The 24,966-nt window shown below is 49.4% G+C and overlaps 1 protein-coding gene and 1 pseudogene across 1 annotated transcript; one reads left to right on the top strand and one right to left on the bottom strand.

The window, feature by feature from the left end:
• Window positions 1-894: 894 nt before the first annotated feature.
• Window positions 895-19,869, bottom strand: LOC141937313 (uncharacterized). The gene is made up of 8 exons (XM_074854897.1): window positions 19,808-19,869; window positions 19,375-19,511; window positions 5,544-5,648; window positions 2,858-4,367; window positions 2,006-2,165; window positions 1,538-1,542; window positions 1,090-1,150; window positions 895-924 (listed from the first exon to the last, which is right to left on the bottom strand). Exons 1-8 carry the CDS (start codon window positions 19,867-19,869, stop codon window positions 895-897), a joined length of 2,070 nt encoding a protein of 689 aa, XP_074710998.1.
• Window positions 19,870-20,675: 806 nt separating this feature from the next.
• LOC141937312 (uncharacterized) lies at window positions 20,676-24,134 on the top strand (annotated as a pseudogene).
• The last annotated feature ends 832 nt before the right edge of the window (window positions 24,135-24,966 follow it).

Raw genomic sequence — 24,966 nt, 5'->3', positions numbered from 1 at the left:
CATCTCTCAATCACGGCAGGGCTCCTGGTCCCATGGTCCTCCATGCGTGGATGCCCAGGCGCTGGTCATGCCGGCTCGCGTGTCTTCCGCACCCTGATTTAGCTTCGGGCAGATGTCGTGGTTTCGTTGGGGACCCTTCGTTTCCTTCAGAACGTACTCCTCCATGGCAACAGGGTGCCGAGGTCAGGAAGTGGTGGTGGTGCAACAGCAATGTTGAGACAGATGCAGTCCAACACAGTCCCTTACACCACCCCATGGCTCAACATTGCTGTCTTTGTGGTGGCATGAAAGATAACATTACAGAGAGAGAGAAAGACCAGAAAAATGGCAAAACACAATAACAAACAAGTTTTCTTGCAAATTTTTCATCAGTAACAAATACAAACATCTTTAACTAACAAACATATAACCAATAACATTTTATAAACCAATTTTAAGGCTTTGATGAATCAGCAGAAGAACATAACGACAGTTTACATGATTGACATTTATAGGGACAAAACAGAAGTATTACAATAACAATTAAGTTAATGGTCATCAAGGCAAAGACTGCAAAGTGAATTAAGATTAATCCTAATGTATGTTCCATTTTTCCCACGGTTTTAACAAAATACCACAGAGTGTCTGAGGCCTTGGCAGTCCACACAGTCTGCAGCTCTGGTTTGCAGGAGTTGGGGTTAGCATGCGCAGCAGGACAATCGCTTTCCACTCCCCTTTTCCTAATGCGCATGCGTCATTTGGGCCTAGAAACTTCTGTTCCAACTTTAAACAAAGGTAAATAAACTACACTATCCGTAACAGTGTTAACAATATTCTAAACAAACATATAAAAAGGTAACAGTAACACTATCAACTAACAGTTTTTTAATGAAACAAAGTTAAACAAGATGTGTCTCAGACCGGGCTGAGGAATGTGCTCTCGGTCTTTGGGGACGAGGAGGGGAAGGAGGTGGTTGTTTACATGAACAGGTACAACTACAAGATGGTTTACATGGACACTTACAGGACGAACACATACATACCACAAGAGAAAATATAGCAAGAGCTAACAAAGTAACAGCCACAAAATTCAGTATTAAAAGGGTATACATTCTGGTTGCTGTCGCGGACTGCGGGGCTGAAGGTGGTCTGACTCGCCTGAGTCGGGGATCTGCCAAAACGGACGCCCCCAGCCCAGAGCGCATGTGCTGTTTATTCCTAGAAACATCTATTCTAAGTTTAAGGTTTAAATGATGGATACAGCGACAGGCTTTGGTTGGCGAACGATACGAATCTGCTTTACACCATCAGGTGAGACAGTAGATATAAATTGCATGTTAGAAACAACACGTTGGATTAACTGAATAAAGCAAGGAATAATACATGGCAAAACCATCAAGGCGGCAAATGCACATAGGAGATAAAATAGAAGCTGCTTTACCCATGGTGCTCCGGGTAATCAAGACCACAAATCACCATTCCAACCATTCCATGTTTGAACAGGGACATGAGCTAGTTTCCTAATATCTGTGGTCAGTTGAAGGACTACTTCACCTACATCGTCTATTTCCAAACAACAATTAGAAACGTTTAGTTTTCCACATACTCCTCCCTCTTCAGCTAGTAGGTAGTCTAAAACCATGCGATGTTAAAGGATTGCAGTGTGCATCTGTTGAGATTGTTGAGTTAAAAGGTTTATACATTAGCAGTTTTATTAATAATAATTTCTAAGACTGCTTGTAGTTGAATTATACGGTTTAAATTATAAATTGGTTCTCTTGCCCCTGATATCGGTTCATTGGGATTCCAAGTGGCAGACCCATAATGCTCAATAATTCTTTCAGGGGGCCACTCATTTTCCCCCCACTTTTGAGTTCCACCTATTTCAAACTCAACAGATCGCTTGTTGCGGACAATCCTTTTGTTTCCTAGCTTATCATATAGTCTTATTTCCAATTGAGGACCATCAGCCTCTGGGAGAAGGAAAAACAGAGGTCGGATAATCCCTATATAGCAAATCCCTGACCGGTTCGCTGGTAATTGTTTGTAGACAGTACGTCCACATATCCAGTAATGGCCCTTTTTGGCTTTGGTACTTTTGTTTCGCCTTCATGGGTAGCTCCCTGCTATGCTTATCCCCAGTGAGGTAATGGGTTGTTATACCACCCCGTGACTGGAGTGGTGGCCTGCAATAGGGGTCATAATAATCAAAGCCTGGGGATAAAGCCCATTTACAAGCACTCTCCCCGACTCGTACTCTTCTCTCTTTTGTCCAGTTAAGGCACTAAATACCTTTTCCAGGAAAATGGGGTTGCCAGGGATCAGCATCCTTAGTCCAGAATCTCATCCCATTATGGACTGTATTGAAATTGCTGACCCACCATTTTTGGTAATCACTTAAGAGAGCCGGAGCTTCCTCCGGAACAAAGGGAGAGGAGAACGGTTGCCCAAAACAGTTCCTACGATGGTACACAACACATCCTACAAATATTAATAAGGCAATAGACATCAATACTATATAAAGAATCAAAATCCACATAAAGATCCCCCGTCGTGACTCAGGATATCATTCTCCGGGGGAAGTTTTACCTACAAGAAAAAAGAAAAGAAAAATCTTTTCGGTTCGTTTTGAGAACCGGAAGTAAGTTATAATCAGAAAGATGGAACAATCCATTTTGTATTAATTTTGTGCTCCTTTCTATAAGCATCTTTGGCCTTCCAGGTGTACTTATTAAGGGGTGTGTCCAACACGAGTGGCACCTTGCCCACTGTGGGAAGTTCCACCAGGACAGGTTGTCCTGGAAAATGAGATGGATTGCTGGGGGTGGAGGTGTACCACCTGTGAGCTGTCCTCCAGGCCGGGCAGGAGGCGACTGACCCTGCCATCCTCCTCAAGGACCTGGAGACCTTGTGCAGCGACATCCGCCAGTTCTGCACAAGTTGTTCTAATTTTTGAGTCGGGAGTCCATCCATCAAGTCCCTGGGAACGCCTTTCCGAAGCCCTAGTCGCCACAGTCCCTGTCGAGTTAGGGGTCTTTCTCTCCCAGAATTCTGACATCGAGGTGATCCCAAGCCTTGGCCCTTCCTCATGGATGATTGTCGCCCATTAATTTGCTCTCCAGCCTGCACGACCCTGTTTTCAGTTCTTTGAGACGATCCACCAACGGGGCCATATTTTCTCCCAAAATTAATCAATTCCTGGGCTAGCTCTCCCCATGTCCATACTTTCCTCCCTGGCCGTTGGTGGTTAGGGATTACTATCCCCTCCAGAGCGGCCGTCATTCTTTCTGCATTGGGGGTATTTTGAATCTTCCCTTGTAACTGAATGCCAATGGGTTTCAGGGAGTCAGGAAGTCCTCGTATCAGGGGGGTCATCCTCTCTGGGTCCACAGGCATCATCATCGGGGAGCCCTGGTTAGGCTTGAGCTCCCGATCATACATCATCTGCAGGCAGGCTGCCTTCTGCACCCTTTCCACTAACTGATCCACCGTACCTGTTATGGCAAGGGGATCCCCCCTCTCCAAGGGGTTCAGCCCTCCAGCCCAGTACGCAGCTCTCTGAGTCAATGACCATGGGGCTCGGCGGTCACTAGTAGTTAAAAACACACCCGGGCCCCAATATCCTTCTGCTTCTTTCTCTGACAATAAGATTCCATCCCCTCCTGACAAAGACACTCTCCACACATACTCCGTCTCTGATTCTTTTGCAGTCCTTGCAAAATCCTTTTTCAGCTTTGCCAATTCAGTTGCTGTAAATGGGACTTCTTTGGTGATAACCTGAGGACGGTTATCGCTATTGTCCTCGTATACATACTCTGTTTTAACCAGCGGATACGTATGGGTTGGGCTCTCTATGGTTTCTTTTGCCTTTTGCAAATCCCCTTGGGGATAAATTTGCCGTATCCCCTTCTCCAGAAGCTTCACCTCTGCCTCCGCCAGTGTATCCATCTCTGCCAAGAGTTGTTCCCTCAACTCGTTCTTCAATATTATACTTTGATTCCTTTCCTCCTCTAGTAATTCTTTGGTTTCTTTCAATTGATTCTGCAGGGTCTGTATGACCATCTGCAGGGAGTCTATTACAATATCAGTTTGATACAACTTCTGCTTTTTCTCTTCCACCGCAGCTGCCAGACTGGCTCCTAACACTGCACAAATTATAGCTTTTCCTTTTCCCCTCTTAACCTTAGCTTCCTTCTGCAAAACCCTTATCCTATCCACCACACTCTGTGGTTGAAACCAATGTTTTTTCACCCAATCTAGTCCCTGGACCGAGGGACGAGACCGGTGCGCTTCCAAAAGATCATATAGTTTATCTATTCCTTTAGCCCCTGAGGGCACATCATCAGAAACATTGGCTGCCTTCAGGGCAGCCATTCTTTTTTTTTTTCCTAATTCAAAGGGGATTCGTCCTGAGAGGGTCACATCTTAATGTCAAATTTCCCCTTTTCTCTCCCAGGAGACCAGATCTGAATTTAACACCAAAACAATCCAAAGGGGATTATCGTCCTGAGAGGGCCACACCTGGGTATGCAAGTATCCCCTGTTCAGTCTCAGAAGGTCACAACTTAATGTAACACAAAGGGGGTTATTTCATCCTGAGAGGTTTGCATCCAACACAGCAAGATAGAACAGCACTCTCATCTCAAGGGATCCTGTCCGTGACGCCAATTTAAAATGTCCTGATCAATATTGGGGTGGGTTCTTAAATGATCCCAAGAGCAAGATTAAGACACAAACAAGGTCAGATGCTGTATAACCTTGTGAACTTTATTTGCTGTAACAATTAGCTATAGCGATAGGACAGAGGGGAAAAGAAGGGGAAAGTCAGAATCCCTAAGCAAGAAAAACGGTAGATATGCAGCTAATTACCACCACCACCAGGGATCTAGCGATGTTGCGTTGGCTCGGGGTCAGTGCAGGTGATGGTGCTCCAAACTCCGCTGAGGTCCCGGCTCCAAGCAACAGGTGTCGAAGAAGGTGCATGCCGAGGGAGGAGTACGCCGTCCTTTTATTGTCCCAGTCCCCTCGACCTTTTCCAAAGAGTCTGCCCATTTCGTGCCAGCCTGCATGTCTTACACCGATCATGGGGCTCCTGGTCCCGTGGTCCTCCATGCATGGATGCCCAGGTGCTGGTCATGCCGGCTCGCGTGTCTTCCGCACCCTGATTTAGCTTCGGGCGGATGTCGTGGTTTCGTTGGGGACCCTTTGTCTCCTTCAGAACATACTCCTCCACGGCAACAGGGTGCCGAGGCCAGGAAGTGGTGGTGGTGCAACAGCAATGTTGAGACAGATGCAGTCCAACACAGCCCCTTACAGTCTGGTCCCCAGGCAGCCCCAGAAACCACACAAACTGTATACCCCAAGATACCACGTACCCCAGTATACCATGTGCCCCAATATACCGTGTGCCCTGCTCCCTGTGTACCCCAATACACCGTGTACCCCAATATACCATACACCCCGCTCCCTGGGTACCCCAATATATATACATCACAAGGAGTTGCTCAGGCCTGGCACTGCTCCTGCCCTATCCCCTAGTCATCTACAGGTGACATCAAAAGCACCTGTACAAGCCAGAGCCTGCTCCTCCCCTGTCACCCACTCAGACACAGGTGACATCACAGGCATCTCACAAGCCTGGGCCTGGAACTGCCCTAACACCTCCTCAGCTACAGGTGAGGGGCAAATCACAGAATCACAGAATCATCTAGGTTGAAAAGCACCTTGAAGATCATCTAGTCCAAATGTTAACATAACATTGACAGTAACCAATGACACCATATCCCGAAGCACTAAGTCGACCCTACTGTTAAACACCTCCAGGGATGGGGACTCCACCACCTCCCTGGGCAGCCCATTCCAACGCCTAATAACCCGTTCTGTAAAGAAAAGCTTCCTAATATGTAGTCTAAACCTTCCCTGGCGCAACTTGAGGCCATTCCATCTTGTCCTATCGCTTGTTACTTGGTTAAAGAGACTCATCCCCAGCTCTCTGCAACCTCCTTTCAGGTAGTTGTAGAGGGCGATGAGGTCTCCCCTCAGCCTCCTCTTCTCCAGACTAAACAACCCCAGTTCCCTCAGCCGTTCCTCATACGACACGTGCTCCAGACCCTGCACCGGCTTCGTTGCCCTTCTTTGGACACGCTTGAGTAGTTCAATGTCCTTTTTGTAGGGAGGGGCCCAAAACTGAACACAGTAATCGAGGTGCGGCCTCACCACTGCCGAGTACAGGGGTAAGATCCCTTCCCCGCCCCTGCTGGCCACGCTATTTCTGATGCAAGCCGGGATAGCATTGGCCTTCATAGCCACCTGGGCACACTGCTGGCTCATGGTCAGCCGGCTCTCAATCAACACCCCCAGGTCCCTCTCTGACTGGCAGCTCTCCAGACACTCCTCCACAAGCCTGTAGCGCTGCTGGGGGTTGTTGTGGCCCAAGTGCAGCACTCGGCATTTGGCCTTATTGAAACTCCCACAATTGGCCTTAGCCCATTGCTCCAGCCTGTCCAGGTCTCTCTGCAGAGCCTCCCTACCCTCGAGCAGATCAACACTCCCACCCAACTTGGTGTCGTCTGCAAACTTACTGAGGGTGCACTCCATCCCCTCGTCTAGATCATCAATAAAGATGTTAAACAGGAGTGGCCCCAAAACCGAGCCCTTGGGGGACACCACTCATGACCGGCCACCAACTGGATTTAACTCCGTTCACCACCACTCTTTGGGCTCGGCCAGCCAGCCAGTTTTTTACCCAGCAAAGCGTGTGCCCATCCAAGCCACAAGCAGCCAGTTTCGCCAGGAGAATGCTGGGGGAAACGGTGTCAAAGGCCTTACCAAAGTCAAGGCAAACCACATCCACAGCCTTTCCCTCATGCAATAAGCAGGTCATCCTGTCGTAGAAGGAGAGCAGGTTTGTCAAGCAGGACCTGCCTTTCATAAACCCACGCTGACTGGGCCTGATCACCTGGTTGTCCCACATGTGTTGTATGACGGTACTCAGGATGAGCTGCTCCATCAGCTTCCCAGGCACCAAAGTCAGCTGACAGGCCTGTAATTTCCCAGGTCATCCTTCTGACCTTTCTTATATCTGGGCGTCACATTGGTGTCCTGGTTTAGCCAGGATAGGGTTAAGTTTCCCCAGCAGAGGGGGGGAAGCTCTAGCTGGGTTATTCATATATCATGCTGACGTCACATCCTTGCGCGAGCGCTGGAAGTATCGGTGACCGCGTGGGTTGGCGCAGCTGGTTCTCTCACTGCTCTATCGGTATATACTTTGCTCTGTTCATTTTTATCACTGTTATTCTTATTGGTATTGTTTGTTGTGTTGCTGTAGTTCTGTTGTATTAAACCTTATCTCAGTCTCGGGGCTTTGTATTTCACTCCCTTTGTGGGAGAGGGGCAGTGGCCGCGTGGTCTCAGACCCCGGCAATGATTAAACCACCACAACTTTGGCGCCCAATGTGGGGCTGGAGAAGACTGAGATAAGGACAAAAGGAGAAGGTGTGTTAGAGCCATCTGTTAGGTGTAATTTTTCTGTTTTTATTTGCATTTGTTTGATAAGAAACGTTTGCAATGCTGACCAATTTGTTTGTGTGGTGCGGCTGGATTAATCCTTATATCTATTGTGCATTCCCAGTGCTGATGTTTGTTTTTGGTGGAAAATGTGTCAAGGGTCTTGTTTTGCTATATTGGCTGCAAACTGCTTTAATATGCTTGTATCGCTGCTTGTGGGGGTGAACCGATATCTGTTTGCTGCCTGGGCTTTTGTTAAGGGTCTCACCCCCTCTATGGGCGAGCCAGGGGAAGAGATTCTCTCGGTTTTTGAGAGTTTCAGCTATCCCTGGAGCCTCCTGGCCACTGTATTCATGGTACAATGCTTTCTAAATGTCTGCCAGATCTTGTTTTGGGCCATGCGGTACTTCTCCAACAATAGCACCACCCGGAAACCTGCCCTGAGGGCAGATAGTTGTAAATGGCAAGGTGTGTGGGAAAAGATGGGCGAGTACCTGAGTCAGTGGTCACCCCCAATACTTTGGGATTTCACTCCCGAACAAATGGAGAGTCCTGATAAACTGGTGGAGCATTTGGAAAAGGTGTGCTGCCAATCTGACAAACCCCGGGAAACACAAATCCTTGCGATATGCTGCGGGCTTGCCCATGCTTACCGTGTCATTTTTAACACTGTTCACTGCCCTCAAGGGGGAGAAGGGGCTGCAGAATCTGAAAGTGAACCTACTGGTACAGCAGCTGGGCCAGGGGGACAGGCAGTGCCAGTACCAGTCACCTCCACCAGCACAGCAGCAGAGCCAGAGGGACAAGCAGTACCAATATCAGTCACCCCGATACGGAAAACCAAATATACCAAAAAACCCCCTTGCAATGTACAGGGTGATAATGAACCAGGCCCATCACGATAGCAGGAGGAAGAGCCGGAGGTAATCATCCGATCTCTATCCCTCAGTGAGTTGCGAGATATGCAGAAGGATTTCGGCCGCATTCCAGGCAAGCAAATTTGCACCTGGCTGCTCCCGTGCTGGGATAGTGGAGCTGCTGGTTTGGAATTGGAGGGGAGAGAGGCCAAGCAGCTGGGACCTTTAGCCAAGCAGGCTGGTATTGACAAGGCAATAGGGAAACAGGCTCAAAACCTCAGCCTTTGGAGGCGACTCTTGCTCGGTGTGAGGGAGTGGTACCCCTACAAGGATGATGCTCTATGTCGGTTAGGCAAGTGGACCGACATGGAGAAAGGCATTCAAAACCTCAGGGAAATGGCTGTGTTTGACATGATCTATGGTGATCTGAATGATGAGCAGTCACCAATGGATCCAGATCAGGCCCCTTGCACACAGCTGATGTGGTGGAAGTTCCTGCAAAGTGGACCAGAGGGACATTCCAAAGCATTAGCAGTAGCGTCCTGGTGGCGAGACACCCAGACTCAGACAGTGGATGAAGTGATTATCCAGCTCCGGCAATATGAGGGAATTCTCCCTTCCTCCCAACATGCTTTGGTTTCAGCTGTAGAGGAACTGTCTCAGAGGCTCCAGAAAGTGGAACAGGACATGTCCTATGTTCCACCTGCACGGGCCAATGTCTCAGCTATTAGAAGCAGGTGCTTCCCCACCCAAGAGAAGAACAGTGGAAGGCACACACCACGGGGCACCCTGTGGTTCTTCCTCCACGACCATGGGGAAAACATGAGAAGGTGTCATGGACAGCCCACTTCCGCCCTAGCTGCACGAGTACAGCAACTGAAAGGGAAGACCACCATGAAAGGGGGGTCTTCCAAGAGAGATGCAGCTCCAGTGTCTAGTCAGAAATCCCCTAGACAGAATAGAATGGCCAACAGTATGCTTGACCCTCTTGAGGGGACCAGGAAGTCATTCTTGCAGGAGTCACTCTTAGATCAAGTGAGTGATGGTGAGCAGGATTAGAGGGGCCCTGCCTCCAGCCAGGTGGAGGAAAGGGATAATCGGATTTACTGGAAGGTGTGGATCCGATGGCCTGGCACATCAGAACCACAAGAATATAAGGCCTTGGTAGACACTGGCGCACAGTGCACCCTGATGCCATCAAGCCACAGTGGGGTCGAATCCATCTGCATCTCTGGAGTGACAGGGGGGGTCCCAACAGCTGACCCTATTAGAAGCTGAAGTAAGCTTAACTGGGAAGGACTGGCATAAGCAGCCCATTGTGACTGGCCCAGATGCCCCGTGCATCCTAGGTATAGACTACCTCAGGAGAGGGTACTTTAAAGACCCAAAAGGGTACCGGTGGGCCTTTGGTATAGCTGCCCTGGAGGAGGTTGAGCAACTGTCCACCTTACCTGACCTCTCAGAGGACCCCTCGGTCGTGGGGTTGCTTAAGGTTGAAGAGCAGCGAGTGACAATTCCCACCAAGACAGTGCACCGGCGGCAGTACTGCACTAACCGAGATTCCCTGGTCCCCATCCATCAGCTGATCTGTCGACTAGAAAGCCAGAAGGTGATCAGCAAGACTCATTCAGCTTTCAACAGCCCTATATGGCCAGTGAGAAAACCTAATGGCGAATGGAGACTAACTGTGGACTACCGTGGCCTGAATGAAGTTACGACAGCGATGAGTGCTGCAGTGCTGGACATGCTAGAGCTCCAGTATGAGCTGGAGTCGAAGGCAGCCAAGTGGTACGCCACGATTGACATCGCTAACGTGTTTTTCTCCATTCCAATAGCACCAGAGTGCAGGCCACAGTTTGTGTTCACTTGGAGGGGTATCCAGTACACCTGGAATCGATTGCCTCAGGGGTGGAAACACACTCCACCATTTGCCATAGACTGGTCCATACTTCACTGGAGAAAGGTGGGGCTCCAGAACACCTGCAGTTCATTGATGATATCATTGTATGGGGGGACACAGCTGAGGAAGTCTTTGAGAAAGGAAAGAAGATAATTGAAATCCTCCTGAAGGCTGGTTTTGCCATCAAGCGACAGAAAGGTAAGGGGCCTGGAAGGGAGATTCAGTTCCTAGGAAAAAAATGGCAAGATGGGCGTTGCCACATCCCAATGGAGGTGATAAACAAGATAACAGCCATGGCCCCACCAACCACTAAAAAGGAGACTCAATCTTTCCTGGGTGCTGTGGGGTTCTGGAGGATGCACATACCAAACTACAACCTGATTGTGAGCCCTCTCTACCATGTAACCTGCAAGAAGAATGATTTTAAATGGGGCCCAGAGCAACAACAAGCCTTTGAACAAATTAAGCAGGAGATTACCCAGGCAGTGGCCCTCGGGCCAGTCCGGCCAGGGCAGGAGATTAAGAACGTGCTCTACACCGCAGCCGGGGAGAATGGCCCTTCCTGGAGCCTTTGGCAGAGAGCAGATGAGGAATCCCGAGGCCGACCTCTAGGCTTTTGGAGCTGGGTATACAAAGGCTCTGAAGCTAACTATACACTGACTGAGAAGGAGATACTGGCAGCGTATGAAGGAATTCGAGCTGCCTCAGAAGTGGTCGGCACTGAGACACAGCTCCTCCTGGCACCCCGACTGCCGGTGCTGGGATGGATTTTCAAAGGAAAGGCTCCCTCCACACATCATGCAACAGATGCCACGTGGAGTAAATGGGTTGCGTTGATAACACAACGGGCTCGAATAGGGAACCTCGACCCCCCAGGATTAGTAGAAATGATCATAAACTGTCCAGAGAACAAAGATGCTGGGATGTCACCAGAACAAGAGGTGAAACGTGCTGAGGAGGCCCCACCATATAACGAGCTGCCAGAGGAGGAGAAACGATATGCCCTGTTCACTGATGGGTCTTGCCGCATTGTGGGAAAACATTGACGATGGAAGGCTGCAGTGTGGCATCCCACACGAGAAACCACTGAAGCTGTTGAGGGACAAGGTGAATCGAGCCAGTTCGCAGAGGTGAAAGCCATCCAATTGGCTTTGGAGATTGCTGAGCGAGAAAAGTGGCCGAGGCTCTATATCTACACTGACTTGTGGGTAATGGCAAGTGCCCTGTGGATGTGGTTGCAGCAATGGAAACAGAACAACTGGCAATGCAAGGGCAGACGCATCTGGGCCGCTGAAGTATGACAGGACATTGCAGCCCGGGTGGAGAACCTCGTTGTGAAGGTGCGCCATGTGGACGCCCATATACCCAAGAGTCGGGCCACTGATGAACATCAACACAACCAGCAGGCGGACCAAGCTGCTAAGATCGAAGTGGCTCAGGTGGACTTGGACTGGCAGCGTAAAGGTGAACTGTTCATAGCCCGGTGGGCCCATGAGACCTCGGGCCACCAAGGCAGAGATGCAACATACTGGTGGGCTCGAGATCGAGGGGTGGACCTCACCATTGACACCATCGCAGAGATCATCCATGAATGTGAGACATGTGCTGCAATCAAACAAGCCAAACGGGTGAAGCCCCAGTGGAATGAAGATCGATGGATGAAATATAAATATGGAGAGGCCTGGCAGATCGACTACATCACACTGCCACAGACCCGCCGAGGCAAGTGCCACGTGCTCACAATGGTGGAAGCAACCACTGGGTGGCTTGAAACTTATCCAGTGTCCCACGCCACTGCCCGAAATACCATCCTGGGCCTTGAAGAGCGAGTCCTGTGGCAACATGGCACCCCAGAGAGGATTGAGTCGGACAATGGGACTCACTTCCGAAATAACCTCAAAGATGCCTGGGCAGAAGAACACGGCATTGAGTGGGTCTACCACATCCCCCACCACGCACCAGCCTCTGGGAAGATCGAGTGCTCCAATGGACTGTTAAAAACTACATTGAGAGCAATAGGGGGTGGAACATTCAAACACTGTGACACACATCTGACAAAGGCCACTTGGTTAGTGAACACAAGAGGATCTGCCAAACAAGCTGGCCCAGCTCAGTCAAAACTTCCACGTGTTGTAGATGGGGATAAAGTCCCTGTGGTGCGCATGAGGGACCTGCTGGGAAAAATGGTCTGGGTTAGCCCTGCGCCGGGCAAAGGCAAACCCATCCATGGGATTGTTTTTGCTCAAGGACCTGGGTGCACCTGGTGGGTGATGCAGAAGGATGGAGAGGTCCGATGCATACCACAAAGGGACTTCATTGTGGGTGAAAACACACCGCGAGTTATACTGTGCTTTTGTTAATTTTTCTTTGTCAATGCTAATTGCTAATGGCAGCTGGATGTGACACACATGGTATAGAAAAAAGGGGTGGATTATGTCCTGGTTTAGCCAGGATAGGGTTAAGTTTCCCCAGCAGTGGGGGGAAGGCTCTAGCCGGATTATCATATATCATACTGACGTCACATCCTGGCGTGAGCGCGGGAAGAATCGGTGATCGCGTGGGTTGGCGCAGCCGGTTCTCTCACTGCTCTATCGGTATATACTTTGCTCTGTTCATTGTTATCACTGTTATTCTTATTGTTATTATTTGTTGTGTTGCTGTTGCTCTATTGTATTAAACCTTATCTCAGTCTCGGGGCTTTGTATTTCACTCCCTTTGTGGGGGAGGGGCAGTGGCCGCGTGGTCTCAGACCCGGGCAGGGATTAAACCACCACAATTGGCCAATTTCCAATCTGTCGGCACCTCCTCGGTCAGCCAGGACTGCTGGTAAATGATGGAAAGCGGCTTGGCGAGCACCCCAGCCAGCTCCTTCAGCACCCTCGCGTGTATCCCATCCGGTCCTATGGGACTTGTGTATGTCTGTGCGATGCAGTAGGTCACTGACAATCTCCTCCTGGAATGCGGGAGGGTCGTTCTCCCAGTCTCTGTCTTCTGCCTGAGGAGGCTGGATTCCCTCAATATAGCTAATTTTGCTATTAAAGACTGAGGCAAAGAAGGCATTAAGCACCTCAGCCTTTTCCTCGTCGCTTGTTACCATCTTTCCTCCTGCGTCTAGCAGGGGATGGAGGCTCTCTCTAGTCTTTCTTTTGTTGCTCAGATACTTACAGAAACATTTCTTGTTGTCCTTGATTGCTGAAGCCAGATTAATTTCCAGCTGGGCTTTAGACCTCCTCATTTCCGCCCTGCATAGCCTCACAGCATCTTTGTAATCACTGTGAGTGACTAGCTCCTTCTTCCAAAAGCTGCAAACTCTCCTTTTCTCCCTGAGTTGCAGCCAAAGCTCCCCGTTTAGCCAGGGTGGTCTTCTCTGTCGCCGGCTTCTCTTACAGCACCCGGGGACCGCCTGCTCCTGAGCCATTAACGCTTCCTTCTTAAAGAGTGCCCAGCCTTCCTGGACCCCTATACCCTTCAGGACCGTCTCCCAAGGCATCCTGTCGAGCAGGTGCCTAGACAAGACAAAGTCAGCTCTTTGGAAGTCCAGGATGTCAGTTCTGCTGCCCCCCTCTCCTGGCCTCTCTAACAATAGAGAACTCTATTCTTAGATTGCATGGTCGCTGTGCCCTAGTCGACCTCCAACCGCCACATCATCCACCAGTCCTTCTCTCTTCACAAAGAGGAGATCCAGCAGGGCACCTTCTCTGGTCGGTTCACTTACCAGCTGCGTCAGGAAGTTATCTCTCACCCTTTCCAGGAATCTCCGGGACTGGTCCTGCTCTGCTGTGTTCTATTTCCAGCAGATGTCTGGGAAGTTAAAGTCTCCCACAAGAACAAGGGCAAGCGATCATGAGATTTATCCTACGTGCCTATAGAATATTTCATCCACCTCTCTGTCCTGGGTGGGTGGCCTATAGTAGACTCCTACTACAACATCTGCCCTGTTGGCCTTCCCCCTGATTCTAAGGCAAAGACACTCTGCCCTGTCTTCACTACACTTGTACTCAAAGCAATCCTAACAGTCCTTAACATTACAGCACCACCCCACCGCCTCTCCTTCCCTGTCTACCCCTCCTAAAGAGCTTGTAGCCATCCATTGGCGCACTTACTCCAGACATGGCAGACATCCCACCATGTTTCTGTAATAGCCACTACATCATAATTTTCCTGTTTCGTCATGGTTTCAAGCTCCTCCTGTTTGTTACCCATGCTGTGTGCGTTGGTACACATGCATTTCAGATGGGCTGGTCTTTTGCCCCCTTCCCCCTTCAAATCTAGTTTAAAGCTCTGTCAATGAGCCCAGCTAACTCCTGACCCAAGATCCTCTTCCCCCCCTGGGACAGGTGCATCCCATCTAACGCCAAAAGGTCCGGCATCCTGCATACTGACCCATGATTGAAAAATCCAAAGCCCTGACAGTAACACAAGTTACCTTGCAGCCACAAGTTCATCTGTTGACTTCTCCTGTATTCTTCTTCATCCATCCCCACAACTGAAGGGATGGAGGAGAACACAATTTGTGCTCCTGACCCCTTAATCAGTTTCCCCAAGGACCTGAAATCTCTCTTCGTTGCTTTAGGACTTCTCCTGGTAATGTCATCGCTACCTACCTGAAAAACCAAGAGAGGGTAGTGGTCCTTGGGTCTCACTAGAGCGGGGAGTTTTGCCCTCAGGTCCTTGACCCGCGCCCCAGGGAGGCAGCAGACTTCCCTATGAAGCGGGTCTGGTCTGCATATGGGGCCTTCAACACCCCTCAGAATGGAGTCACCCACTACAATGACCCTTCTGGGCTTCTTTTTAGAACTGGTTTTGATACCTGGTCTAGAACGACCCGGCCTTGGTGGACCTTGGTCTTCCTCCTTGTTTGTCTCATTTTCTTCCTCCTTCGCTTCTCCATTCAAAAGTTCCAGGGCCCCGAATCTCTTGTGAAGGGACACCATGGAGGGTGAGGGAGGTTGGGAGAGGATTTTCCTGCCTCCGTGAGCAGGGACCTGTTTCCAGCCTCCCCCATCTCTTAGGTCCCCTCCTTCTGCCTGGTAGCAAGAGGATGAGGGAGTGCCTGCCTCGTTTGGAGCCTGCATTTGCTCCTGTTGCTTCATGGGTGCCAAGGTGCTACTCCACCTATCAATTTCCCTTTCACACTCCCTAATACTTCATAATCTTTCGACCTCTTCTTTGGGTTCTGCCACCAGGCTGAGCAGGTCATCTAGCTGATCGCAGTGCACACAGCTCTTGTCACTGCTGCCCTCCGGCAGGATTGACAGGCTCAGGCACTTCCTGCAGCCCGGGACTGGACCACTGCATGTTTGCGTGGCAGCTCTGTCTGGCTCGTCACGTTCTTTCTGGTGGTGGTTTATGACGTGAGTGGAGACCATGGTTCAGTGTACTCGTGGAGGACGATAAGATGAAACTAGCTCAGATAAGTTCTAGACCCAGATGGACTGCGCTCTGTCCGCTCGCCCTGCCTGCGCGAACTGACGCGCCACAACCTTCTGACGCGCCACGCCCTGTTTGCCCGCCCTGGTCGCTCGTGCTCCTGGTCGCTCGCGCTCCCTGGGGGCTGCTCTTGTATGTGAGGGGCGTGGGGCGTCGTTACTCCAGTCTCCGCCCACTCGGAGTCACCGCTGCCCTCGTTTGCAGCTCACTCTTCCCGCTCAGGGGGGAGGCGACTTGAGGCTCTCCCTCTTCCCCGGGCTTCTGCATTTTCATCTTGCGGTTTTGCCGCGGGTTTTTGATGCTTTCAGAAGGGTCCCCCACCGCTATCCTCCTCTTCGGAGCCCCTCTCCTCAGCAACTGAGGATGATTGTCGTACTTAGTCTGCTCCGAAATAACAGGTTTAGTATCTGTTTAAGATCCATACGTACCTAGGTAGTAGCTTCCTCTTGTTTATTTTCTAACAATTCATTTTAAAATACCACGTCACGTAAAACTTGATGTGTGTTGTCACCCGGTGCTTGTCCCTAAGAATTCTGGGGGGAAGCTTCTGTCCTGGTTTAGGCCCAGAGGGTAACTAAGCCCCATGCAGCGCTTCACTTGCTCCTTCCCCCGCAGCGCTGGGAAGGAGAACAATTAAAACAAAAAGCCTCAGGAATGGTGATGAGGACAGCGAGGGGTTTCCTCACCCATTAAATCAGGCAAAACCCCAGACTCCTTCGGGGAAGAAAAACAAGAACATCCCTTTAATTCAAACAAACACTAACAAAACCAAGGCTTAACAGACAGAGTGGGACAGAGAGAGGCGTTAAAAACCGCTTCTCCCCACCCCTCCCTTCTTCCTGGCCTCAGTTTTGTTTGAGGGTCCTGCTTTTACACAGTTTAAAAAACAAATCAAATATATATAAAAAAAAAGGGGTGGGCGGAAACATCTGGTAGATCGGCTTCGCTCAGGCGTATCCTGGATCTGGCCGGGATCCGGGGCACATCGGAGGAGTTGCTGTCTTCTAGGAAACAGCTGGCTTAGGGTCCAAAATTAGATATTCTTTATCTAGTTTTCAGAGGAAATATGGCCATATTTCATGCTGATAGGATGCTGGTCAGGAGGTTCACTCAGAAGTCAAATCTAGTTTGAGGCCTGTGGTTCCAGCTTTGGTGGTTCCGGCTTTGGTGGTTCAGGCTCTGCTTCGAGGCATGTGGTTCAGGCTTTGGTTTGAGGCCTAAGGTTCAGGCCTTTTTCTGTCAACCTCCCAGCACTAAACTACAACCGTGGGGGCTTCTCCTTCCCACAGAGCCCTGAGGTCCTCCCCAGACAGATCCCTGTTCCTTCAGTGACCCCCACGGGTGCAGGGGGGGGCCCTGCCATCCCCCCACGGGATACAGGGGGGCTCTGCTCTGGCACCTCCCCCCTTTCCTCCTCCTTCCTCCCGCTGACCTCGGCGTTCCCACAAGTCTCCTCCTCATCACTCCTCCTCAAAGTCCTAACCTCCTCCCATGCTCCCCATCTTCAATATGTTATGGCAGAGGCATGGCCGCCGGCACTAATTGGCCGCCGGCGCTAATTGTCCCGGCCTTGGCGCAGTGCTGGGTCCCGCTTGGAGCTGGGGGAGCTTCCGGAAGATGCTCACAGGGGCCACCGCTGCAGCCCCCTCCCCTTTCACCAAAAACCCCACCACACGCACAAACCCAGCACAACTTCTGCTCTCAAACTAGCAAAATTCTCCGCCAAATTTGAATTTTCGATCGATCGATCGATCCCTGGCCGTTGCTGGAGCTCTGCTTTCCAAAAACCTCCAGCACGTCACGGATTTCAAGATGATAAGCCAGCCAAAACCCACCTTTGGTCTTTTGCTGGTATTTCTCTCACTGAAAAAAGCCAAGTATTGAGGCAAAGCCCCACCAGCTCCCCCCCCACAATGTCATTTTGAGAGTCCATTATAAGCAGACAGTAACCAGTAGCGCAAAACAAGTCCCTTGATACATTTTCCACCAAGAACAAACACCAGCACTGGGAACACACAGGGGATATAAGGATTAATCCAGCCCCACCACGCAAGCAAATTGGCCAGCATTGTAAACGCTTATCAAACAATACAAGTAAAACCAGAAAAAAATTACACCTAACAGATTGCGCTAACACTTCTCCTTTTGTCCTTATTTCAGTCTTCTCCAGCCCCACGTTGGGCGCCAAAGTTGTGGTGGTTTAATCATTGCCGGGGTCTGAGACCACGCGGCCGCTGCCCCTCCCCCACAAAGGGAGTGAAATACAAAGCCCCAAGACTGAAATAAGGAAAAGTTTAATACAACAATGCAATAGCAACACAACCAACAACAACAATAACAATAACAGTAATAGTGATAGCAATGAACAGAGCAAAATAGCTACCAAATACAGCAGTTTGAAGCACGATGTACAAAACCACGAGTGCACCGCGCTCCGTGCCAGGAAAATGTGACCTGCCAGGATGTGACGTCCGCATGGTATCTGAATAACCCGGCTAGAGCTCCCCCCCCCACTGCTGGGGAAACTTAACCCTATCCTGGTTAAACCAGGACAGCCTTTGACACCGTTTCCCCCAGCATTCTCCTGGCGAAACTGGCTGCTTGTGGCTTGGATGGGCACACGCTTTGCTGGGTAAAAAACTGGCTGGCTGGCCGAGCCCAAAGAGTGGTGGTGAACGGAGTTAAATCCAGTTGGCGGCCGGTCATGAGTGGTGTCCCCCAAGGGCTCGGTTTTGGGGCCACTCCTGTTTAACATCTTTATTGATGATCTAGACGAGGGGATGGAGTGCACCCTCAGTAAGTTTGCAGACGACACCAAGTTGAGTGGGAGTGTTGATCTGCTCGAGGGTAGGGAGGCTCTGCAGAGAGACCTGGACAGGCTGGAGCAATGGGCTAAGGCCTATTGTGGGAGTTTCACTAAGGCCAAATGCCGAGTGCTGCACTTGGGCCACAACAACCCCCAGCAGTGCTACAGGCTTGTGGAGGAGTGTCTGGAGAGCTGCCAGTCAGAGAGGGACCTGGGGGTGTTGATTGAGAGCCGGCTGACCATGAGCCAGCAGTGTGCCCAGGTGGCTATGAAGGCCAATGCTATCCCGGCTTGCATCAGAAATAGCGTGGCCAGCAGGGGCGGGGAAGGGATCTTACCCCTGTACTCGGCAGTGGTGAGGCCGCACCTCGATTACTGTGTTCAGTTTTGGGCCCCTCCCTACAAAAAGGACATTGAACTACTCAAGCGTGTCCAAAGAAGGGCAACGAAGCCGGTGCAGGGTCTGGAGCACGTGTCGTATGAGGAACGGCTGAGGGAACTGGGGTTGTTTAGTCTGGAGAAGAGGAGGCTGAGGGGAGACCTCATCGCCCTCTACAACTACCTGAAAGGAGGTTGCAGAGAGCTGGGGATGAGTCTCTTTAACCAAGTAACAAGCGATAGGACAAGATGGAATGGCCTCAAGTTGCGCCAGGGAAGGTTTAGACTACATATTAGGAAGCTTTTCTTTACAGAACGGGTTATTAGGCGTTGGAATGGGCTGCCCAGGGAGGTGGTGGAGTCCCCATCCCTGGAGGTGTTTAACAGTAGGGTCGACTTAGTGCTTCGGGATATGGTGTCATTGGTTACTGTCAATGTTATGTTAACATTTGGACTAGATGATCTTCAAGGTGCTTTTCAACCTAGATGATTCTGTGATTCTGTGATTTGCCCCTCACCTGTAGCTGAGGAGGTGTTAGGGCAGTTCCAGGCCCAGGCTTGTGAGATGCCTGTGATGTCACCTGTGTCTGAGTGGGTGACAGGGGAGGAGCAGGCTCTGGCTTGTACAGGTGCTTTTGATGTCACCTGTAGATGACTAGGGGATAGGGCAGGAGCAGTGCCAGGCCTGAGCAACTCCTTGTGATGTATATATATTGGGGTACCCAGGGAGCGGGGTGTATGGTATATTGGGGTACACGGTGTATTGGGGTACACAGGGAGCAGGGCACACGGTATATTGGGGCACATGGTATACTGGGGTACGTGGTATCTTGGGGTATACAGTTTGTGTGGTTTCTGGGGCTGCCTGGGGACCAGACTGTAAGGGGCTGTGTTGGACTGCATCTGTCTCAACATTGCTGTTGCACCACCACCACTTCCTGGCCTCGGCACCCTGTTGCCGTGGAGGAGTATGTTCTGAAGGAGACAAAGGGTCCCCAACGAAACCACGACATCCGCCCGAAGCTAAATCAGGGTGCGGAAGACACGCGAGCCGGCATGACCAGCACCTGGGCATCCATGCATGGAGGACCACGGGACCAGGAGCCCCATGATCGGTGTAAGACATGCAGGCTGGCACGAAATGGGCAGACTCTTTGGAAAAGGTCGAGGGGACTGGGACAATAAAAGGACGGCGTACTCCTCCCTCGGCATGCACCTTCTTCGACACCTGTTGCTTGGAGCCGGGACCTCAGCGGAGTTTGGAGCACCATCACCTGCACTGACCCCGAGCCAACGCAACATCGCTAGATCCCTGGTGGTGGTGGTAATTAGCTGCATATCTACCGTTTTTCTTGCTTAGGGATTCTGACTTTCCCCTTCTTTTCCCCTCTGTCCTATCGCTATAGCTAATTGTTACAGCAAATAAAGTTCACAAGGTTATACAGCATCTGACCTTGTTTGTGTCTTAATCTTGCTCTTGGGATCATTTAAGAACCCACCCCAATATTGATCAGGACATTTTAAATTGGCGTCACGGACAGGATCCCTTGAGATGAGAGTGCTGTTCTATCTTGCTGTGTTGGATGCAAACCTCTCAGGATGAAATAACCCCCTTTGTGTTACATTAAGTTGTGACCTTCTGAGACTGAACAGGGGATACTTGCATACCCAGGTGTGGCCCTCTCAGGACGATAATCCCCTTTGGATTGTTTTGGTGTTAAATTCAGATCTGGTCTCCTGGGAGAGAAAAGGGGAAATTTGACATTAAGATGTGACCCTCTCAGGACGAATCCCCTTTGAATTAGGAAAAAAAAAAAGAATGGCTGCCCTGAAGGCAGCCAATGTTTCTGATGATGTGCCCTCAGGGGCTAAAGGAATAGATAAACTATATGATCTTTTGGAAGCGCACCGGTCTCGTCCCTCGGTCCAGGGACTAGATTGGGTGAAAAAACATTGGTTTCAACCATAGAGTGTGGTGGATAGGATAAGGGTTTTGCAGAAGGAAGTTAAGGTTAAGAGGGGAAAAGGAAAAGCTATAATTTGTGCAGTGTTAGGAGCCAGTCTGGCAGCTGCGGTGGAAGAGAAAAAGCAGAAGTTGTATCAAACTGATATTGTAATAGACTCCCTGCAGATGGTCATACAGACCCTGCAGAATCAATTGAAAGAAACCAAAGAATTACTAGAGGAGGAAAGGAATCAAAGTATAATATTGAAGAACGAGTTGAGGGAACAACTCTTGGCAGAGATGGATACACTGGCGGAGGCAGAGGTGAAGCTTCTGGAGAAGGGGATACGGCAAATTTATCCCCAAGGGGATTTGCAAAAGGCAAAAGAAACCATAGAGAGCCCAACCCATACGTATCCGCTGGTTAAAACAGAGTATGTATACGAGGACAATAGCGATAACCGTCCTCAGGTTATCACCAAAGAAGTCCCATTTACAGCAACTGAATTGGCAAAGCTGAAAAAGGATTTTGCAAGGACTGCAAAAGAATCAGAGACGGAGTATGTGTGGAGAGTGTCTTTGTCAGGAGGGGATGGAATCTTATTGTCAGAGAAAGAAGCAGAAGGATATTGGGGCCCGGGTGTGTTTTTAACTACTAGTGACCGCCGAGCCCCATGGTCATTGACTCAGAGAGCTGCGTACTGGGCTGGAGGGCTGAACCCCTTGGAGAGGGGGGATCCCCTTGCCATAACAGGTACGGTGGATCAGTTAGTGGAAAGGGTGCAGAAGGCAGCCTGCCTGCAGATGATGTATGATCGGGAGCTCAAGCCTAACCAGGGCTCCCCGATGATGATGCCTGTGGACCCAGAGAGGATGACCCCCCTGATACGAGGACTTCCTGACTCCCTGAAACCCATTGGCATTCAGTTACAAGGGAAGATTCAAAATACCCCCAATGCAGAAAGAATGACGGCCGCTCTGGAGGGGATAGTAATCCCTAACCACCAACGGCCAGGGAGGAAAGTATGGACATGGGGAGAGCTAGCCCAGGAATTGATTAATTTTGGGAGAAAATATGGCCCCGTTGGTGGATCGTCTCAAAGAACTGAAAACAGGGTCGTGCAGGCTGGAGAGCAAATTAATGGGCGACAATCATCCATGAGGAAGGGCCAAGGCTTGGGATCACCTCGATGTCAGAATTCTGGGAGAGAAAGACCCCTAACTCGACAGGGACTGTGGCGACTAGGGCTTCGGAAAGGCGTTCCCAGGGACTTGATGGATGGACTCCCGACTCAAAAATTAGAACAACTTGTGCAGAACTGGCGGATGTCGCTGCACAAGGTCTCCAGGTCCTTGAGGAGGATGGCAGGGTCAGTCGCCTCCTGCCCGGCCTGGAGGACAGCTCACAGGTGGTACACCTCCACCCCCAGCAATCCATCTCATTTTCCAGGACAACCTGTCCTGGTGGAACTTCCCACAGTGGGCAAGGTGCCACTCGTGTTGGACACACCCCTTAATAAGTACACCTGGAAGGCCAAAGATGCTTATAGAAAGGAGCACAAAATTAATACAAAATGGATTGTTCCATCTTTCTGATTATAACTTACTTCCGGTTCTCAAAACGAACCGAAAAGATTTTTCTTTTCTTTTTTCTTGTAGGTAAAACTTCCCCCGGAGAATGATATCCTGAGTCACGACGGGGGATCTTTATGTGGATTTTGATTCTTTATATAGTATTGATGTCTATTGCCTTATTAATATTTGTAGGATGTGTTGTGTACCATCGTAGGAACTGTTTTGGGCAACCGTTCTCCTCTCCCTTTGTTCCGGAGGAAGCTCCGGCTCTCTTAAGTGATTACCAAAAATGGTGGGTCAGCAATTTCAATACAGTCCATAATGGGATGAGATTCTGGACTAAGGATGCTGATCCCTGGCAACCCCATTTTCCTGGAAAAGGTATTTAGTGCCTTAACTGGACAAAAGAGAGAAGAGTACGAGTCGGGGAGAGTGCTTGTAAATGGGCTTTATCCCCAGGCTTTGATTATTATGACCCCTATTGCAGGCCACCACTCCAGTCACGGGGTGGTATAACAACCCATTACCTCACTGGGGATAAGCATAGCAGGGAGCTACCCATGAAGGCGAAACAAAAGTACCAAAGCCAAAAAGGGCCATTACTGGATATGTGGACGTACTGTCTACAAACAATTACCAGCGAACCGGTCAGGGATTTGCTATATAGGGATTATCCGACCTCTGTTTTTCCTTCTCCCAGAGGCTGATGGTCCTCAATTGGAAATAAGACTATATGATAAGCTAGGAAACAAAAGGATTGTCCGCAACAAGCGATCTGTTGAGTTTGAAATAGGTGGAACTCAAAAGTGGGGGGAAAATGAGTGGCCCCCTGAAAGAATTATTGAGCATTATGGGTCTGCCACTTGGAATCCCAATGAACCGATATCAGGGGCAAGAGAACCAATTTATAATTTAAACCGTATAATTCAACTACAAGCAGTCTTAGAAATTATTATTAATAAAACTGCTAATGTATAAACCTTTTAACTCAACAATCTCAACAGATGCACACTGCAATCCTTTAACATCGCATGGTTTTAGACTACCTACTAGCTGAAGAGGGAGGAGTATGTGGAAAACTAAACGTTTCTAATTGTTGTTTGGAAATAGACGATGTAGGTGAAGTAGTCCTTCAACTGACCACAGATATTAGGAAACTAGCTCATGTCCCTGTTCAAACATGGAATGGTTGGAATGGTGATTTGTGGTCTTGATTACCCGGAGCACCATGGGTAAAGCAGCTTCTATTTTATCTCCTATGTGCATTTGCCGCCTTGATGGTTTTGCCATGTATTATTCCTTGCTTTATTCAGTTAATCCAACGTGTTGTTTCTAACATGCAATTTATATCTACTGTCTCACCTGATGGTGTAAAGCAGATTCGTATCGTTCGCCAACCAAAGCCTGTCGCTGTATCCATCATTTAAACCTTAAACTTAGAATAGATGTTTCTAGGAATAAACAGCACATGCGCTCTGGGCTGGGGGCGTCCGTTTTGGCAGATCCCCGACTCAGGCGAGTCAGACCACCTTCAGCCCCGCAGTCCGCGACAGCAACCAGAATGTATACCCTTTTAATACTGAATTTTGTGGCTGTTACTTTGTTAGCTCTTGCTATATTTTCTCTTGTGGTATGTATGTGTTCGTCCTGTAAGTGTCCATGTAAACCATCTTGTAGTTGTACCTGTTCATGTAAACAACCACCTCCTTCCCCTCCTCGTCCCCAAAGACCGAGAGCACATTCCTCAGCCCGGTCTGAGACACATCTTGTTTAACTTTGTTTCATTAAAAAACTGTTAGTTGATAGTGTTACTGTTACCTTTTTATATGTTTGTTTAGAATATTGTTAACACTGTTACGGATAGTGTAGTTTATTTACCTTTGTTTAAAGTTGGAACAGAAGTTTCTAGGCCCAAATGACGCATGCGCATTAGGAAAAGGGGAGTGGAAAGCGATTGTCCTGCTGCGCATGCTAACCCCAACTCCTGCAAACCAGAGCTGCAGACTGTGTGGACTGCCAAGGCCTCAGACACTCTGTGGTATTTTGTTAAAACCGTGGGAAAAATGGAACATACATTAGGATTAATCTTAATTCACTTTGCAGTCTTTGCCTTGATGACCATTAACTTAATTGTTATTGTAATACTTCTGTTTTGTCCCTATAAATGTCAATCATGTAAACTGTCGTTATGTTCTTCTGCTGATTCATCAAAGCCTTAAAATTGGTTTATAAAATGTTATTGGTTATATGTTTGTTAGTTAAAGATGTTTGTATTTGTTACTGATGAAAAATTTGCAAGAAAACTTGTTTGTTATTGTGTTTTGCCATTTTTCTGGTCTTTCTCTCTCTCTGTAATGTTATCTTTCATGCCACCACAAAGACAGCAATGTTGAGCCATGGGGTGGTGTAAGGGACTGTGTTGGACTGCATCTGTCTCAACATTGCTGTTGCACCACCACCACTTCCTGACCTCGGCACCCTGTTGCCATGGAGGAGTACGTTCTGAAGGAAACGAAGGGTCCCCAACGAAACCACGACATCTGCCCGAAGCTAAATCAGGGTGCGGAAGACACGCGAGCCGGCATGACCA

This window comes from Strix uralensis, chromosome 40 (genome assembly GCF_047716275.1).
Source record: "Strix uralensis isolate ZFMK-TIS-50842 chromosome 40, bStrUra1, whole genome shotgun sequence".
Taxonomy (NCBI): domain Eukaryota; kingdom Metazoa; phylum Chordata; class Aves; order Strigiformes; family Strigidae; genus Strix; species Strix uralensis.
The sequence above is the reverse complement of the archived record's forward strand: the minus strand, read 5'-3'. Positions and strand labels throughout refer to the sequence as shown.

Excerpts from the sequence above, each read along its gene's own strand:
- LOC141937313 (XM_074854897.1), bottom strand. The coding sequence starts at position 19,869 with ATGTCGTGGTTTCGTTGGGGACCCTTTGTCTCCTTCAGAACATACTCC. Across the intron at positions 19,512-19,807 it reads TACTCCTCCACGGCAACAGG|TCATCTACAGGTGACATCAA; the intron begins GTGCCGAGGCCA and ends CCTATCCCCTAG. Across the intron at positions 2,166-2,857 it reads TCCTTGAGGAGGATGGCAGG|GCCACCACTCCAGTCACGGG; the intron begins GTCAGTCGCCTC and ends CCCCTATTGCAG.